This window comes from Eutrema salsugineum, unplaced genomic scaffold (assembly GCF_000478725.1).
Source record: "Eutrema salsugineum unplaced genomic scaffold, Eutsalg1_0 scaffold_4, whole genome shotgun sequence".
In the NCBI taxonomy this organism is placed as follows: domain Eukaryota; kingdom Viridiplantae; phylum Streptophyta; class Magnoliopsida; order Brassicales; family Brassicaceae; genus Eutrema; species Eutrema salsugineum.
Genome location: NW_006256686.1, coordinates 10696905 through 10715355, shown reverse-complemented (window position 1 = coordinate 10715355; position 18451 = coordinate 10696905). Strand labels below are relative to the sequence as shown.

General features: G+C 33.4%; 2 protein-coding genes and 1 long non-coding RNA gene across 5 annotated transcripts; 2 read left to right on the top strand and 1 right to left on the bottom strand.

The window, feature by feature from the left end:
* Nucleotides 1–2992: 2992 nt before the first annotated feature.
* On the bottom strand, nt 2993–6235 carry LOC18013567 (dolichol kinase EVAN). The gene is made up of 13 exons (XM_006419014.2): nt 5923–6235; nt 5611–5723; nt 5266–5469; nt 5070–5174; nt 4842–4912; nt 4633–4713; nt 4339–4553; nt 4063–4252; nt 3906–3971; nt 3727–3815; nt 3533–3647; nt 3409–3460; nt 2993–3319 (listed from the first exon to the last, which is right to left on the bottom strand). Exons 1-13 carry the CDS (start codon nt 6141–6143, stop codon nt 3105–3107), a joined length of 1737 nt encoding a protein of 578 aa, XP_006419077.1. The 5' UTR covers nt 6144–6235; the 3' UTR covers nt 2993–3104.
* Nucleotides 6236–9542: 3307 nt separating this feature from the next.
* On the top strand, nt 9543–11006 carry LOC18013566. Its single transcript, XM_006419012.2, has 4 exons — nt 9543–9726; nt 10134–10348; nt 10474–10622; nt 10723–11006. Exons 1-4 carry the CDS (start codon nt 9669–9671, stop codon nt 10808–10810), a joined length of 510 nt encoding a protein of 169 aa, XP_006419075.1. The 5' UTR covers nt 9543–9668; the 3' UTR covers nt 10811–11006.
* A 2286-nt stretch (nt 11007–13292) lies between these two features.
* Nucleotides 13293–15356, top strand: LOC18013565. Of its 3 annotated transcripts, none has more exons than XR_002898278.1 (7): nt 13293–13525; nt 13625–13714; nt 13932–14061; nt 14273–14421; nt 14497–14592; nt 14679–14908; nt 15158–15356. It is a non-coding gene; the product is annotated as an uncharacterized LOC18013565 (long non-coding RNA). The 3 variants fall into 3 exon arrangements; XR_002898276.1 differs by having other exon boundaries at nt 13309–13530; nt 13620–13714; XR_002898277.1 differs by having other exon boundaries at nt 13315–13530.
* Nucleotides 15357–18451: the final 3095 nt, after the last annotated feature.

Sequence of the window (18451 nt, the reverse complement as noted above, 5' to 3'; positions counted from 1 at the left end):
TCGTCGTAATGTTGATGTAAATTTATGTTGAAATTACGACAACTCCTTTTTACATCGAATTTACGTCGATTTATTAAGACGTCGTAATTTTCGTAAAATTTCGATGGAATAAAAATGTTTTGTTGTAGTGAACATTCCCTTATATGGATGGTAATCATGTACTCCCTTTGCGGTGGAAGCTGTTTGTGCTTGTATATTCTGGATTTGAACAATTTCTTTAACCTTTTAATGAATAACCTGTATTTTACTGCTTTAATAAGTATTTTAGTATTTGATTCAAGCATTTTTATTTGGTTTTGTGTATCTTAGTAGTTTTAAAGTCTTTATAGGTGAAATCATAAATAAAAAAAATACAAATTAAAGCTAAAAAGGAGCAGATTAGTCCAAAAGATTCGTCAAGTCTAAGAAGCCAGGAAAAATAGATTTTTGCAATAGGACTGCAATTCAGCATCAGAATTTTCATGTTCGTTGGATGCCTTCCCATTGGTGGATCGAGATAAAATTTGGTAGTAGGCTATATTTTTGAGTCATATTTCATATGGAACCAGTTTGAAGTCATTTGGTTAGATGGTCACAAATATAAATCAATTTTACTGAAGATATGTCCAAATGGGGCCAGGCCTGGCTTAAAACTTCCTTTTTGGGTTTAATGAAACCCTAGATGACTTTTAGGGCTATGTTTACTTGTTTTTATCCTCAGAAAAATAAAAAAGAACCACCCTAGAATAAAAAACTAAACGGTAGTAGCCTTCTGTTTCATTGTTTTTACAAGTTTTTCATTGATTCTAAGAGCTTCAAGGTGAAAATCTCAATTTTGTTCTTCAATATAGAGAATTTTTCTCATCTTTACTCTTTTAATATAAGTATTCCTATCATGATTTTCATTCATACTTGTTGTGTTTATGCATCATGAGTGAGTAGTTCATTTGATAGGTTAAAGGGATCCTTGTGTGCATGATTGGATATTGATATGATGATTATTTAAAAGTGATATTCATATGGTTATTCATCTTTATTTGTTCTCAATGCATGATTATTTTCCTGTGCCTTTAGTAATCTGATATAAGGTTAATTTACTCTCCAAAAGCTTGTTAAATTGCCAGAACTAGTATTTGATGAGCTAAATGTCTTAACTTTCCAAAAGTCGAGTTAAAGAGTTTAGTGAACTTTATCCTAATTTAGTCGATTTAATGCATATTTTCATTTTACAATAATCAACAAAAGCTGAGTCTATTGGTTTTTAAAACATATTGGTCAGAACCATGAAAGTGGGAAGACTATAAATTCGTATTTTTGTATTCAAAATAGTTTTTACTTAAATCTCTAACAAATCATCTATCTTATCATTGCATAATTTCTATGAAATTTTCCGAGACCTAACGTGTTCTAACATGTTCTCTATCATTTAATCTCTGATTTTTAGTTGTGTATCTACGCTCTCTTTTATTTTGTTTAAGCTTGATTACATTTTACTGTTTTTGTTGTGAAGTTGATAAGTTTAAGACTTAGTTAACAACAACGCCTGATATAGTTTCTTTCTTTCCAATTCTGTCTCTTCGTCTTTTATTTTTGATTCGTGAAATGTGAATTTGTTGATTTAATGTTTGTATTTGTGTTTATGTAGTGTAATGGAAAAATTCCCGCTAACTTTATCTGTAATGCACCAAAATTTTTATAAAAATTTGGGGAATCATTTGTGCAAATTTGTTTCTGCAAGAGATATGACGAATATAGGTAGTGTATCCGCCATCGCATGATTCTTGAGGTTAGATCTTCGCATCTTTTATTTCTCCGAGTAAGAAAGCTTTTGGTCAAAATCATTTCTTAGGTATCGAGCATCTTCAGTGTGGTTGGCTAAGTGAGGAGGAAACGGATCCAAAAGAGGATAGTGAGGAGGAAACGGATCCTACCGTGTTTTTGCTTTTGGGGAGAGGAATATGAGTATGTTTAGATATTGGATTTAAAGATATCTTATATAGTACTGGATTTCCCATTGATGGGTTGTAGTGCAGTGATATTTATAGATTTATTGGGTAATATGTCTTTTAGGTTACAAACAACTTTATTTATTTCTGATTTTTTTTTCTAATAAATGTGTATGTTAATGGCTAATATTTTTTTCAGCTTTATTCAAGTCTTAAACATCATTTGTTTATGTTTCGGTAGTGTAGTGATATAAACTGTTTCACCATCCACAACTTCATTTGTCTCCAACACATTCTAGTAAATGCGTCTCCAACAACATTCTCCAAACTCTATTTCTCCCAAATCGATTTGACGATTTCCCCCAAATTTGCCAAAAACCTTAATTTGTGTTTGTTTATCTAATACGATTTTCCCTAAAAATGAGATAACCTAATTTCATGGGTCTTCGAAATCTATACTGTTTTGGCTAGCTAAAAACGACAACATCAGGCCAAAATTGTATCGTTTTTGTTATTCAAACCAGAGGCGTTTTACTTCTTCCATCTGTTTTGGACACACACATAAGGTTTCACAAATGACTTTGAAGGTCATAGGATTGAAATTTCAAAGGTTTTAGGTCTTCTTGAAAAAATTTGTTTGATGTGTTTTTTTGGTGGTTTTAAGTAATGCAACCTTTTAAAATTAAGGTTGCTATTGCATTTTTGGGCAGTTGGTAGTTTGTTATGCATTTTGTTTAGCTCGAGATTGATCTTGCATTTTTTTTTGTCACTTTAAAGGTTAATTTTGCAGGTTTTTTTAGATTAAAGTTGGTCTTGCATTTTTGGTCATTTTTCCGTATAATAAAACCAGTATCAAGCAAATTGTGATTATTCTGCAATTCAACTCAACTGTTTTCGTTGTTAAGATCATTCATCATTCTGCTATTTCACTATTTATCAGATATGACAGTCAAAATATTGTGCAATTGTTGATTCACTTTTGAGGATCTTATGGTCTGTTTAGATTGTACGGCCATGGAAAATCCTGAGCACATATGATATAGATAATCTCTCATTCGGCCAAAAGGACAATAATTTATTTGCCTCATATGTGAAAGCTCAAGAGGAGGTGTGGTTAGTAGTAAGATACTGTGTTATGTACACTAAGTTAACAGAGAACAACTAAAAGGTTTTAGCTTACTACAAGCAGAGGAGAGAGTAGAAGACAAGAGGTATAAAGGCGTTGTCTAACTGCGCCGTGTAAGCTTCCAACATCCCCGTGGCTGTAACCGCAACAAGAAGCGACCACCATCCTTGGCTTAGTATATAACCCATTGATGCTAATACTGGAACCAGCACAAAGCACACGGCCATTACCGATGTTATTCCCGCTGCTGTTCCTTCTACCGTTTTCTCTGTTCCAACACTTGACAGTATTAGTTTCCAATGAGAAAACAATAGTTTGAGATTTTCTTTAAAAGAGAGAAGAGGCAAAAATGCTCACTTCCTGTCTTGCTCCATCTCAGTACCCCATACTTATGACCAACCATTGATGCCTGTCAAGCAAATCGTTATAACTTTACATTGGAAGAGACTTGAGGTTTTCAAAGTTAGCATCTCCTGCTTACCATTGTATCTCCGATCCCGAGGCTGAGAATTCCGGCAAATGGGGATAAAGCTCGGTCATTGAACCCGGAAGACATCCAGATTGGAAGGGCACACCCAAGCAAGAGTGAGAAGTGGCTACAAACAGGACATATATAAATCAGTGATGATTCTAAGCTGAGTTTTCTCATCCATGGTCAGAACAGTTTTGGCATACCTGACAATCAGAAGCTCTGAGTCACGATGGTCTGTGAAAGCATTCATGAATTGATGTAAAGGCTCTCCCAGAGGCTGGATTCTCCATATCTGGTTTGGAAAATGAGTATCTTGCACATAAGCCCATTGAAAGTGATGAAACCAATAAAGGGAAGTTATGTGACATAGAAAGAAGCTTACTCGAATGATCTCCAATGCAAGGAAAACGGCCAATGCTGCACCAAATGCTAGATCGAGAAATTTAGGCTGAATGAAAGGACATGGAAATAATAAGAAGCTAGACTAACACTTTCATATTTAGGAAAAGTAGAACTAGAAATTATTGATCACCAGTCACCTGTAAGACAAGAGCCGGCAAGAACATTAAAACAGCCATCAAATGGTAATACTTCCGGAGCAAGATTCTCTCGACCTTGCTACTCCTCGAGATGTTATAGAATCGTGAGACAGACACAACGATCAACAGAACCCAGTAGATACATAATGAAAGTCTCTTCAGAGGTTCAGAAAAGACAAATGTGAGCACCCTGCGATATAAAGGACACAATCTTAGCATGTGGAAATTAGTGTAGAAAGAACACAAGATAAGTAACTGATAGTAGAGATCAAGTACCATAAGATGGGATGCTGGTGGAAATCGTGTACAAACTGCATCCAAAAAGGAACAGCCACGGCCATAAAAGACAGAAGTGAAACAAAGAATAAGACGGATTTTGCAGCATCGCTGCAGTTTCTTTGTCGACCGTCTCTCTTTTGTAACGAGCTTTCATATATATGCAAAACAAATCTAAACACCATCGGGAAAAGTAGAAGGCCCAATAGTAGACCCTGAGAAAGAGACAGGTAAATTGTTATTCAGCAATGCAGTAAAGGTTATCCATTTCATTTCGAGTTATTATTATCATACCTGTACAATTATGCCGGTTTCAGTTCTCCTTATTCCATAGCTTATTGAGACAAGATCCACAGGTATCAATTTCTCGAAAATCTGTAAGAGTTGTCATACCAAAGTAACAATGAAAAAATTACACGTCATTCTTATGACTTGTGAGCATGCAATCACAGCCAAAAAAACGCATGATCTAATCAAAGAAGGTTAAACAAAAGAACTCCAACCTTCGCAATTGTGCATGCCAGAAAGTCGCCAAAATAGAGAACAAGACCACTGGTCACCAGAAGCGCTTCCCCTATAAAAAGACACTTTATTAAAAGCAAATCCAAGTTCCCTTGAGAGAAAAACAATTCATTATTGCAATCGTGGCGCTACGATCTCTACAACTGAAAGCATATAAACAAAACTACTACTTAACCCAAGACATGAATAGAAATAGCCATTGCAATTACCAATTGAGGCGCAAGAAGGGAAGGTGCAAAGCAAATGTCGAATCAACTTCACAGCAGCAATGCCGTGAAATAACATCCACAACACTTTTAATGACGTGTTCAAGCCTGTCGAGGCAAGAACAAACAGAGTTCACCAGTGAAAACTAAGCAAAAGAAAGAAGAAAAACTAGAGAACCCGAAAATGGATCTTACTTACCAGTGTGTGATATCATGGAAAGTGAAACAAAGCATGCTGCTCCATACAAAACTGTGCCAGTCAAGCTAACCCTTGTAAGCCAAACGGATGAGGACGACGAAGATTCAGCTTTCTTCGACTGTGACATAATCACCGAGAGATATATTAGTATGGCGCAGCAGCTTGCCGATGCTGCCCAGTACTGCATTGTCACGTGCGCGAGCTCTACACAACAGAGATCAAAGCAAGTTTGTGAACATCGAATTTCAACAATGAGCATGATTGAAATACTAACATAAGACAAGTCATGAGCCAAAGCCATCAACACATATGAGTAGGTTTGGTAAAGGAGCTGTGGAAATATACCATCTTGTTCAGCTTCATGGACTGAGATAGCTCTTGTAAGCTGTACCAACTTAGACATCATAACAGCAGGAAGTGTTACTGCTCCAAGCAATATCCCTGAAGATGCCCCAAGCCTGCAATTTGCGAAACAACAAGATATTTAATCTGGGTCCAAGCAGGGAAAGATAACTCAATTTGAAAATTCGTAGCTAATCAAATCCGTAAGCTGATATCATCTCTGGAGAATCGAAGTTTTGTGGATTTTTGGGGCCCAAAAATTTGAAATTTGAAATACCCAGAGGTCGCAAGAGGAGACAAAGAAGGAGGAATCACCTGGGGCTGAAACGAGAGAGAAGAAACGGAGAGCTCTCGGCGCGGATCTCGACGAGGAAGGCGGAGAGGCAGAGGAGGAAGAGGGAGAAGCCATGGGAGATAAGAGATAGAGGGAGAGAGAAGAGGACACGAGAAACCACGACTGCTACTACCACTCTCTCTCCCGTCACAAACGGCGTCTTCGATATCGTCGCCGCCGTCGAAGAAGATTTCCCGGTCATATCCTCGCCGGTACAGTAGATTTCTTCTCGTTAGGCGTTTATTGTTTCCTCGCCGTGATTTGCTTTCTTTTTTTTCGTTGGGCCGCTCACCAAACACGAGACCTATATGCATTTGGGCCCACAAACACGGTTTGGCACGGACTTTACGGTCACGCTTGATTTATCACGTGAAAAAGTCAATTTGATCGGTTCAGGAAATTTGGCCAATTCCAGCCTAAACTATGAAATTATGTTTATTTCAGATCCGAATTTGTAACCGGTGCGAAAACAACTTGAACTTCTGATTAATTTGAATCTGATTTCTAATTTTTTTTTTGTGTTTAAATCTACATTCTGATAGACACCATTAAGGATCCGTCAGATCAATCCTAAGTAGCTTGACACATAAGGATCAACATCGTCTTAAAAAATTTCACGCAACAATTTATTTGTATGTGAAGCTCAGAAAACTAATATGTACAACATTTTTTCTTGTCCTATTTTGTTTTATTTCTTTGATTTTGGGTATCATCTGATTTTGGTAGTGTTTATGAACTGATTTTGTATCGATGATTGACTAGTGTGGCTGTGTGGGGGAAACTAATAGTAGGGCGGCTCGAATTTGTATTTGTCTTCCCTAGATTTGAAATTGTTAATCTAGGATTTCTCCTGAAAAAATTATTTGGCTTTTGGTTTATTCGTAATTCTCCATGACACCATGGATTATCATGGCATAAGAAGATCTCCTTTTCCTACTGAATAGCGCTGTCTTGGCATGATACTATCATGGCATAAGGATGATCTGCAAATCCTTACACTTGGTCAACCGTAATTTCGCAGTGTTACTTCTTTAATACAAAACGACAAAATGATCAATAGAGGGAAGGGAATATGAAATGTCGAAATCCTTATCAAAACTACATAGTAAGAAGTCCAAATATTAAGACCATGTTCATTAGGATATGTTAGAGCATCTCCATTAGTGTTATTTTTTCATGAATTTTTTAAAAATAGTTTAATAATTGATTTTTCCTCTAAAAATAATTCAACAAAATTGAAAAAATAAAAATAAATAAATGGCCAATAACCATCTACTACGTGTTTAAGAGATAGTCTTCTTGTTCCTTATATAAAGAATGCTCCTTCACTTTTGGGATTTAAAATATTTTAAAAAATAGAAAATGCCTAGGTTTTTGAGCCAACTTTATGCTAAAAAACTCTAATGGAGATGCTCTTATTTTGGATTCAAAAACCTAGGTGTAACAGATTTAAAATAAAAGAAAAAAGGTTTTTTCTAATGAATCTGTATGTTAAATAAGAAATTTAATAACCAGTTTCTTACAAAACGTGGCAGCAGAAGATTAGATGTTGGAGAAAACATTTTGGATGTTTTTGGCTAATTAACAACCCCAAAAGCAGTATCACCAATGGATGTCAAAACAAGTGTTCATACTTCCAAAAATTAATCTATTATATAAAGAGTGAGTTGAGTCTCAAAAATTTGACTAAGCACTCATCATTTTGACACATCATCTTCTAAACAATTATTAGATTTTTATTATTTAATAATTTTTCAAAATATTTTCGTAAATAAGCATCAATTTATTACTTAAATCATTAAATTCAGTGATAAACATACATTTATTAAGATAATTCTCCTAAAAAGTGTGATTCATCTTCCTTAAATTAACTAATATATATCTCCTTATATACAAGTTATTTTAGTTAGATTACTGAACTAAAAAAAAAAATAGGAGCAGTCATAAGAGGTCGAGAGAGAGAAAAGGAGAAATAAGAAAAAAAAAGAGGAGAAAGAGTCGTGAAAGGAGGAAGAAAAGAGAAGAGAGGACAAGCCGTGAGTAGGAGAGGGAGAGAGAGGAGGAGATTAATGACAAAGAAAAAAAAAACAGAGAGAGCACATAAACACGGGGAAGGAGAACAAGTGTTGGGAAATCAGAATAGATGACGTCGCAGAGAAAGAATGGACCATCACCACCGCAAAGGAGAAGAATTGAGAAAGGTATATCTGTTTGTGGAAGTAAGTAAAAAAGGAATCAAAGCAAATCAGAATGACTATTAGATACAATATCAATTACTAACTCAACAGAGAATCAGCGATGACCTATAAAAGCTTTTGATTTCTTTATTTCAGTAGACATCAAAATATCCATGCGAAGGCTAAGCAGCCACTATACAATGTTCCTTTGCAAGGAAACCGCCAATGGGGGTCTATATTCTATGAGTCTAATTGTGATTATGTGTAGAATATATTAGCTGGGTCAATAAGTAGCAGTGTTATTGTATAGCTTAAGAGTTCTTTAATTATAATTTACCAAAAGTTTATTTATTTGCTTATAATATAAAGTTTATGTAAATGTTTCTGGATATGTATGACAGTTTGTTTAGCTAATTAATGGTTAAAATAAAAAATCTACTAATCATTTTAATACATTCCATAGAAATGCTTATAACCTACTAAACAGAGGTAAATATATTTTACCATGTTCAAAAAAAGAAAGATTGATGAAAGTTTGGCACCAATCATGTAGGAACTAAGTGGAACAAAAGATGAAGAAATGAGTAGTAAAATATTATCGTTTAAAGAGTCTATTTGAGAGAGTGTGTGTGTGTAGTGTTTAGAAGGATTGGATTAGGATTGTGTTTTGGTGATTTTATTGGCAAATGTTATCGTATAATTAGTTTTTTTAAGAAAATTACAAATCCAAAATACAAAAAGAGTTTTCAAAGTAGATTTAGAGTAATATTTTAATAATGCAACGATAATGTTTAACAATGTGAAACAAATAACAACTATATCATAGTGGTTAAGAGAGAGCTAAGAAGTTTTTATAGGAGTTGAGAGAAGTGAACACAACGTGATATAGTTTAAAATATATCAGTGCATTCGTGTTAAACTATAGATTTTTAGAACAATTTAATATTAAATAAAATCTTTCTATTTTTAAATATGTATAACATAAATAATAGATTTTTACACAATATTAAAGTCACCAATTTGTTGTAAGATTTAAAAAAATACATTACAAAAAAGACCCGCGTGTATACGCAGATATTCAACTAGTAATATTTAAATGCTAACAATCCCAAATTGAGTATACCAAGGTACATGCTCTAAATGTTATCGTTTTGTTAAAGACTGACTGTCGCATGAAATTTTTCAAGATAATATCGCTATTTATGTGTCAGTCACACGTAAATTTGATTTACCAGATTTTTAACGATGTTTAGCAGAATGTAGGTTTAAGCACAAAAAAAGTTCAAATTTGTTTTCGCATCCGATTACAAATTCGAGTCTGAGATTAACATAAGTTCATAGTTCATGTCGAAATTGGCCAATTTTCTGATTGGTTCATCCTTTTCAGTTCGGTTTAGTTCGGTTCAATCCTGGTATTGAACTTCGCATTTTAGCCGTTGAGTGAGACAGGTGAAAAATATGGCAAAGGGACAAGATAAGGTTTGGGACTTTGGGGAGATAACACGAATCGAAGTAACGAATATGAAAGGAATGAAAATCTCTCTGTTGCGATGGATCTCAGTCTCAAGCTTCAATCTTTTTCATTCCCCTCCTCAGTTTCGACTTCATGTAAGCTGAAAACAAAACCCTAATTCTCAGATTACCCTTGTTATCTTATCTCTCTGATAAACTTGAGAATCGAGTCTGATAGATTTGAATAGAAAACGAGATCATTTGAGATAAATCTCCAATTGGGTCTGAAATTTTGTTTGATCCACTCTTTTCAGTAAGTTTTCTTAAGCTGCTGATATGTAAGGGATCATGTTTTGTATCTAGAGATCTCCCAGAGGTTAAACCTTATCTGAGGATTCCTACTTGTTTGATCAATGGGATCACGAAATTAGTTTTAAAGTTTCAAGATTTTTGATCTTTGGATTCATGTGTACAAGTTACAATCTGATTCATATTTGATTATTTTACTTTTGATTATACTATATTAACTGAGTTTCCATTGTTGATTTTTGTGTTTGTGGTAGGTGCTAAGGATGTGAGGTTCTTAAAGTCGATTTCTTTCTTTGATGTGAACAAATCCTCACATCACAGAGCTAAGAGGTCATCATCATCATCATCATCAACAGCGATTCCGGCTTTAGTTGAAACAGCTGTTTCTGTAGCGATTGCAGCCACGGTTGTTGGCACTGCAGCCACTCTTCTTGTTCGTAGAAATACCAAAGCCAACGAAGAAGCCGAGGTAGTTTTGTTTTTCTTGTTTTAGTATATGACGCATGAACACAAATCTACACTGTTTGTTTTGTATTCTCTTAGTGAAAACTGATATCTACCATTGTTTGTTCTCTCTGTGGAACCGATTTGTAGGCTTCTATGAAAGAATGTGAAGTTTGCGGCGGTTCAGGAATCTGTTCTGAGTGCAAAGGTGAAGGATTTGTCTTGAAGAAACTATCAGATGAAAATGCTGAGAAAGCAAGACTCACTGCAAAGAACATGGCCACAAGATATACAGCCGGGTAATATATTAGCTCCTTCGTTTTTCTTCCCTTTCGAATCTCATCAATACCACTTTTCTTTATTTCATTGATTCTCAACAAATTAAACACATTTTCTTAGGCTTCCCAAGAAATGGAGCTACTGCACTAAATGTTCTTCCACCCGATCTTGTATAACTTGTGGTGGGAGTGGAAAGACAAGCTACTAGCGGTTTTCGCAGTGTACACAAGTATGTTATAAACTCTGTTTCTTGGGCCAATCTTCAAATTTTTAGCATAGCTTTCTGGTTTGTAATGATTTGAAAACTTTCATCAAACTTTAGTTTTACATTTGCAATCTTACTAGTTTAGTTCCTTCTTACTATTTTAATGCAATCTGTTTCTGAGACGTAAAGATTCATTAAAGTCAATTGCTTCTTCTTTGGTCTTTCTTTGTATTTATCTCTATGACGTCTCTCCAAGGAAAACATGTTTCTTCATGTAGACTCTTAAAGATACGGCTCGTTGATCGATTTTGTTGAATTAATAATATTTTGATTTTGGAAGACTTTCAAAGATACGGCTCCGTTGATAAAGCAGATGGTTTATCAAGAATTACATTCGGCAATTTTTCAATATAGAAAACATGGTTGCACTAGACGGCCGTTATTTAAAATTGGTTGAACTAGACGGCCGTTATTTAAATTTTTCTAAAAAGAAAGTTTAAATGACCGATTAAAATATGCCAATTATCATTTAAAATAAATCTTAAATAATGTCAAGAATTCCAAAAAAATCCGCATCTCTCATGAAGGGTTTAAGTAAAGTCTTCCAAATGGGAAAGTGAAAATTGAAAATGTAATTTAGGCAAAATGGTTGTCTAGTGCCAAAGGCCTTTTCTTCCGAGCCGAGTAGAAGCTCTTGCTAAGGTCAAGATAATGCCTTCAAGAATCAAAGAGACCGAAGAAGAACCATGTGACTTTGTGGACGCTGAGACCAGTGAAAGTCCAAACGCTGAACCCAACAATCATCGAGAGCTACAAATATTAATAAGGCTCCATTCAAAACTTTCAAGATCGTATATTGATAACCACATGATTGAGAATGGATCAGGATGATGAAGAAGAACCTCATGAAACCCCTTCAGAACACGGGTATGAGACAGCAGAAGAAACATTCATAGCAGAGGAAGAGTTCACATACTCAAACGATGAAGACATTGAAGAATACGTCCCAAAGGAGAAGATAATGAAACGGATAGATTCACACAAGTGAATTAAATCATACCAGTTAGCTGAGCGGCTACATTCGAGATGGAGAACTGGTGCAGGTCCTAGAATCAGTATTATGAGAGAGATTACCCTTCAGAGCTTCAATTTAGGGTTCTTGAACATGCTCAGCTATCTCCAAGCTCTTCCAACCAATTTGCTTTTGCCTCGGTTAGATCACGAGGAACAAGTCTTGGGAGAATTGTCCTTTCGCTCAAGAACTTGACAGGCTTTAGCCTTTATGTCTATATGTATATTGTAATAACCCGACCTGTCAAAATCGGTTAAGTAAATTCAATTCCAAATTCATTTAAATTAAATCATCTCTCTTAATTAAGCCCACTTTTAATCTTTTATTCATCTTCTGCGAGGCCATTAAGCCTAGTCCAATTAAGTTAATCTAAATATAAATACTCTAATCTTTCATAAATCTTTCAAAAACCTAAATTCTAGAAATTCTAGCCTCTCTTCCTCCTCTCTTCCTTCTCTCTTTTCGTCACCATCTCCTTCTAATCAGCCATCGACTTCCAAGGAAATTTCCCGGCGAACCGTGAAGAACCACGCGACGCAAAACATATCAAATTGAAGCCCCGAGAGTTAGCTTTCCAGTAAGACCAAGCTCGTTCTAATCGGTGGCCGGTGCCGAGAGTTATCTCCAATCGCGCGTCGGGTACTTAGATTTTTTCCCTCTCTCATAAAATGAATTCAGAATTTGTCGATATCTTTTGACACTTAGTCATTTTGAGATGGTTAATTCAGTTGGGTGGAAACCGACCTCAACAATAATTCAACTATAGAAACAAATAACTAACCACAAAAAATAAATATCTGAATGTTCAAAATATTAAACCAAATATTGGAAAAGAGAAAATTATTCAATAAAAAATTGAATAATAACAAATTCATAAACTTCAAAATATATGGGATTATATCTTCCTATTTTTGTTTTCCTCTTTGCCAACAATTTTACCACCACCACGTCTTCGAATTCATCCCTTTACAACATCTTCATTAGATTCACTTGTAAGAAAAGTGTTCACCAAAACACCATCACTCTTCAGTGTATCATCATCAATCATTTCATTCGCATATGTCGTTTTCACACTATTCCCACTATTATATGACTTTTTAGATGATGAGGATGAGTCGACTGAATCTTTAGGATCATCACGATCACGCTTTGATAAAGAAATTTTGTTATTGCTAGAAACAGCAGCATCCGAAGACTCTTGGCTATGTGTATTCATCAATGATACTTATAAATAATAAATATTTTCAAGATATAGTATTCACTACAAAAAATGTGGTAGATAATGTCAGATAATTTGCATCATTTATTAAATTGACTCTAAATTTTTTTTTAAGGAAGGAAATTAAAATCATTTTTAAAAATGACTTAAAATTTTGGGTCACTTTGCATTTGATCTTAAATTTAAGCCTGTTTCACTTTTAAAAAATCCAAATCGATGAAATCAACTTTCCCCAAAAACTCTTTGCTTCTCCCTCAAAACCAAAATCAAAATTTTTCTGCTCTCAGTTTCAAAATCAAAATCAAAGAATTACTCATAAATTTCATCGAATTTTTGTTAATTTGAATCAAAATCGAAGAAATCGTTCTCGATCTCAACAGCTTCAGCATCGAAGAACTCGGAAAAGCTCATCTCTTAATCTCAGTTTGTACGGTATTTTCCGAAAGCTTATCTCTCAATGTTAGTTTCTAATTGTACGAAGAAACAACTCGTTTTGAGCAATGATTATGAATTTATTGAAGGATAGAAGGGATTTGTGAAGGATCGTGAAGGATTCGTGAATGATTCGTGAGGGAATGTGAAACTTATAGAATCTCAGATTTCAGAGACAGTTAAGGTAAGCTTTTTTAAAGCAAGTTTAGGGTTCTTTGTTTTTGCGTCCAATCTTATTAGCGTCTTTGTTTGCAATCATCTCTAATTCAAAAATTTTGAATGAATGTTGAATTGTTCTATCGTTTATTAGGTTCTTTGTTTGCAGTCATCTGTTTATTTGCAGTGAGTGATTCAAACTTTTGAATGAATGTTATTTTGAATGAATGTTTTTGTTTCTATAGACATTGATTTTGAGCTTCATTACTCAAAGCAAGACCCAAAAGAAGTCCTCTATGGTCTTTCAGTTCCGCAGTTAAAGGGAAATGGTGCAACTGGTTTAGCGATCTCTCTCCTCGGTGCCATGGTTATGCCGTAAGACACTCTCTGTCTCTCTCTCCTTCCAACCTAACCACGAAAATTCTTATCTGTTTCTTCTTCACAGGCACAATCTGTTTCTCCACTCAGATTTAGTTCCCTCTAAAAAGATTTCTCGTTCAGTAACAGGCATCAAAGTAACTAATCACCTAGCATAGATGCATTTTCATGGACATTATGAGTCTAAGTTCCTCTTTTTCATTTACAGGAAGCTTGTCAGTATTACTTGATTGAAAGCGGATTAGCACTTACGGTGGCATTTCTCATAAATGTCTCTGTGATATCAGTGAGTGGAGCTGTTTGCAATGCCTCAGATTTGGCTCACCTGGAGCCGGAAAGTTAATCATCATTGCCTCGGTAACCCAATATATCAAATCCATTCTCTGTATCATATTATACACTCTTAACCTTAATCATCTTATCTGTTTGCAGATGATCTTATCCTTTGAGCTCCCATTTGCTTTAGTTCCACTTCTCAATTTCACAAGCAGCAAAACGAAAATGGGCTCACACGCCAATTCACTCCTGGTATTAACTTTAATTTCGTTATTCATGAATCAGAAAATCGATTGGAAGAACGAAAACTCATTTGTGTCTTGTGGCTTTTTCTGTAGACTTCATCTGTGACTTGGCTTATTGGTGGGCTTATTAAGGGTATCAACATATATTATCTAGTAAGCAGTTTCATCAAGCTGCTTCTCCATGGTCACATGAAGCTTGTAGCCATTGTCCTCTTAGGTGAAGACACAAAGTTTAACATGAACCTTCATCAATCATCTAGCAGCAATAGTGATCAGGATAGTGGCATTTCAAAGACTGGACTTTGAGATTTCACTTGAAAATGGTATGTTCGTCTATATCTTATCTCTAAGTCTGTCAATTAGTGTTGGAATATGTTTAGTATGTTTTTAGGTCATTAAGGCTAAGCTGTTGCTCAGAGAATTTTTCTAGTAGCTTACTTAGAAGAAACTGAAACCATCTTGTCATTTTACTTAGAAGAAACTGAAACCATATTGTCTATATGTTCTGCTTGTTTCAGTAATTGAAGATCTGGTTGTTGGCTATATTAATTTGTTGACTGATTTCGGTGCAGGTTTGCTTCTCAATCAGAAGAGTTGGTGTTTGTGGGCATTTCAGTTTTTGTTTAGAAGAGTTATACTTGTTCGTTGACATTTATAGTTTCAAAACAGCATATTATAGTTTCAATGACATTTGTATTTGGATCTCGTTTGTAAAAACAGGTTCCTTTTATTAATTGAAATTTTTAATTGAGTTATCATTTGAATCTTTTACATTGCAGGATTGTATGTATAATATTTAGCGTAAATGGAATATACGTCGGTTTATTACTGACCTAAACATATTTGCAAAATTACGTCGGTTTATTACTGACCCAAACATCTATTCTATTAAAACAGAAGTACATTTAGTACTTGTATCCAAACACTCCCAAAGTTTTTTTAATAATATTTTATTTTAATTTTATATTTAATTTCCGAAAATTAGTTATTAATTTATATATTTTTAGATTTCCTAAAATCTAGATCATCTTTAATTTAAATTTTAAATTATTAGAAATTTAATTAAATTTAGTTACAAAAATTTGCATTCAATTTAATTTAAATTCAAAAAATTCAAACAAAATTATAATTAAATTTTATTACGAAAATTTAGATAATAATTTTAATACTTTAGAATTTCTTAAATACAGAAAAGATTTAATTTAAATTTTAAATTTAAATAATATTTTTATAAAAATGCATAGTAACTAAATATTTTATCGTATTTTATCATAAACAATCGGTTTAAAATATCAAATATTTGAGATTAATATATATTTATATTATACAATAATATGATCGAGCTGATTAGAGTTATATATATATATATATATATATATATATATATTTAAAGTCCATGAGTTAATTTATTAAAACATGTAAGATATTAAGATGATTTGAGACAATTAAACTAACAGGTTAGCCCGTTTATTTATATATATATATTATTTTTTTAATAGCACAAATAGTAAATAAATATTTTATTATATTTTTTCATAATCAATTGGTCTAAATAATATTAGTAAATATTTATAGGGTTATATAATTATAATTATAGTCTTATACAGGTTAGTTTTTCAAAACATGTAAGATATTAAAAATGATTTAAGACAACTAAACGAATAGATTAGCAAATTCATAGATATATAGATTGTTTATATGTAAATCTAAATTTACATAATAACAAAGTTTATAATTAACATTAGATCAATGTATAGTTAATTAACGTATACTTTTATTCTACTAATATACAAATTTTACTGTTGAAAATTAAAATACGGTAACAATTTTTTGATTTGAAAAAAATAAATAACAAAAATAAATTATATCTAAACAAAAAAGATAAATGCAACTTATATTATAAATAAAAAATAAAACATTCCCGTGCGGACGCACGGGGTTAAAATCTAGTTAAGACGTTAAACTACACGTCATTTTTCAAAGCGACGCTAAGATAATTAACGTCATCCCTTGTTACGACGGTTTTGTAAATGACGCTATATAATTTGCGTCGGTTTATTACCGACGTTAAATTCCATTATAACCGACGTAAGAAACTGTCTTTTTTGTAGTGATTGTCCCAAAAATATAAAAATACATTCACATGATATGAATTTTACCTGATCAGCAGACATGACTAAACTCTGATCACTCCCATCTTCAGATTCATTCACCTCATCAACGGTGGTAGTCAAAACCTGATTGCCTTTCCAAACCTTTCCGACCTTGTATGTATTACTACCAGCGTAGAAATTTTTTTTCTCAACACAAATTAGAAACTGAAAAATCTTCCCAACCAAGTTTGTAGTGCATCAGGAACGACATCCGGATCTTGTATCTATGTTGAAAAATAACAAGTATTTGGGAAATAATTTTTTAATATAAACTCATTAAAATAAAATATATAAAGTGTATAATATCTCATCGTATATCCCTTTTAAAATTTCATTAGCAGATTGGTTAACAATATCATTTGCATTGAATCAAAAAAGAAACTTTTTGATCTCGCTCGTGTTGTCCATTACACAAAGATCGGAGTTTGTATCTACAATATAATTAAATGTAAATATGTGATATATGTTTTTGGCAAACAATTGTTATTTAGTTAATTTATAAAATTAGTTAATTCGCACTGACATATGAAACTTTGGCATCACATGTTTCACATGAATAAAGTTTCTTAGATTTATCACAAAATTTATCGTCTTTGCATTTTGAGATTTTGTAGACCTTTTTCCCACACTTAGTGCAAACCAAGTAAAACCATGACCAATCTGTATCAACTGCGTATACAGTACACATGATTTTACATTTTCCAACCTGAATATTTAACAATAGAACAGTCACCATAATTGCATAAACACTATTGATAAATTAACACATAAAAGTTAAGGTTTGAGTTATACCTCTAATTTCGTCGATACCATATATAAGATTTTATACGCTTTAAGTATTTTATGTTATTAGTTTTATATTAAAAAATTATTTCCCAAAGACATATCATTTTATCAGCATATAATAAAGTTATGACAACTTTGTTATATACCTCCAGATAATCTTGCAGTTCAGCAATAGTCACAATTGGAAACTGATCAAAATTACTTTCATCATCATAAGAAATCCTCTGATGTGGCTTGCTACTCAAGAAAGTAATATTTCCGCCATTTTCAGGTGAAATTCATATTGGAAAACAATTCTTATTAATAATCACATTGTCAAAATATGTGTGTAATATATAAATAAATTATTTACCTATTTTTGAAATCAATGACATCTGGATCATTAAGATCTATGAGCACCTTAGAGGTTTGGAAAGAACTGCTAATTTGACGTTCACCTATGATAATTTAAACAAATAATCAAAATGCATTTTATTTTATGTTGAAACAACAATTTTGTAATTAAATATTTTTACCTCTAAACACATTTATTTTTCCAAAACGGATTACAATGATGACACCACGTTCGCCAGCATTCTGACAAGCCGAATAGACTTGTTCGCCAAATTTACCCCAATGTGTGCATGGTAATCACTCCTCTCTATATATAATACGGTTCAATTAGATTAGAGTAAATATTTAAAAGGATAAAAAGCGTTAACCGTATATACTCACTTCGCATTACACAAGTCGAACTCAAGCTTGCTTGTGTCCTTGTTCATGACAGGGATTGTTTCAAGTTCACGTACACTTTCAACTCGTCCAATAACATCTGGTGTTTTGAAAAATAACGTCAGATGAATACGTATATAAATGTAAAAAACTATCTATATAGATAAATGGAAACTCACCGATCAAAAAAATTTTACTTGTGGAATCGTTCAAGAT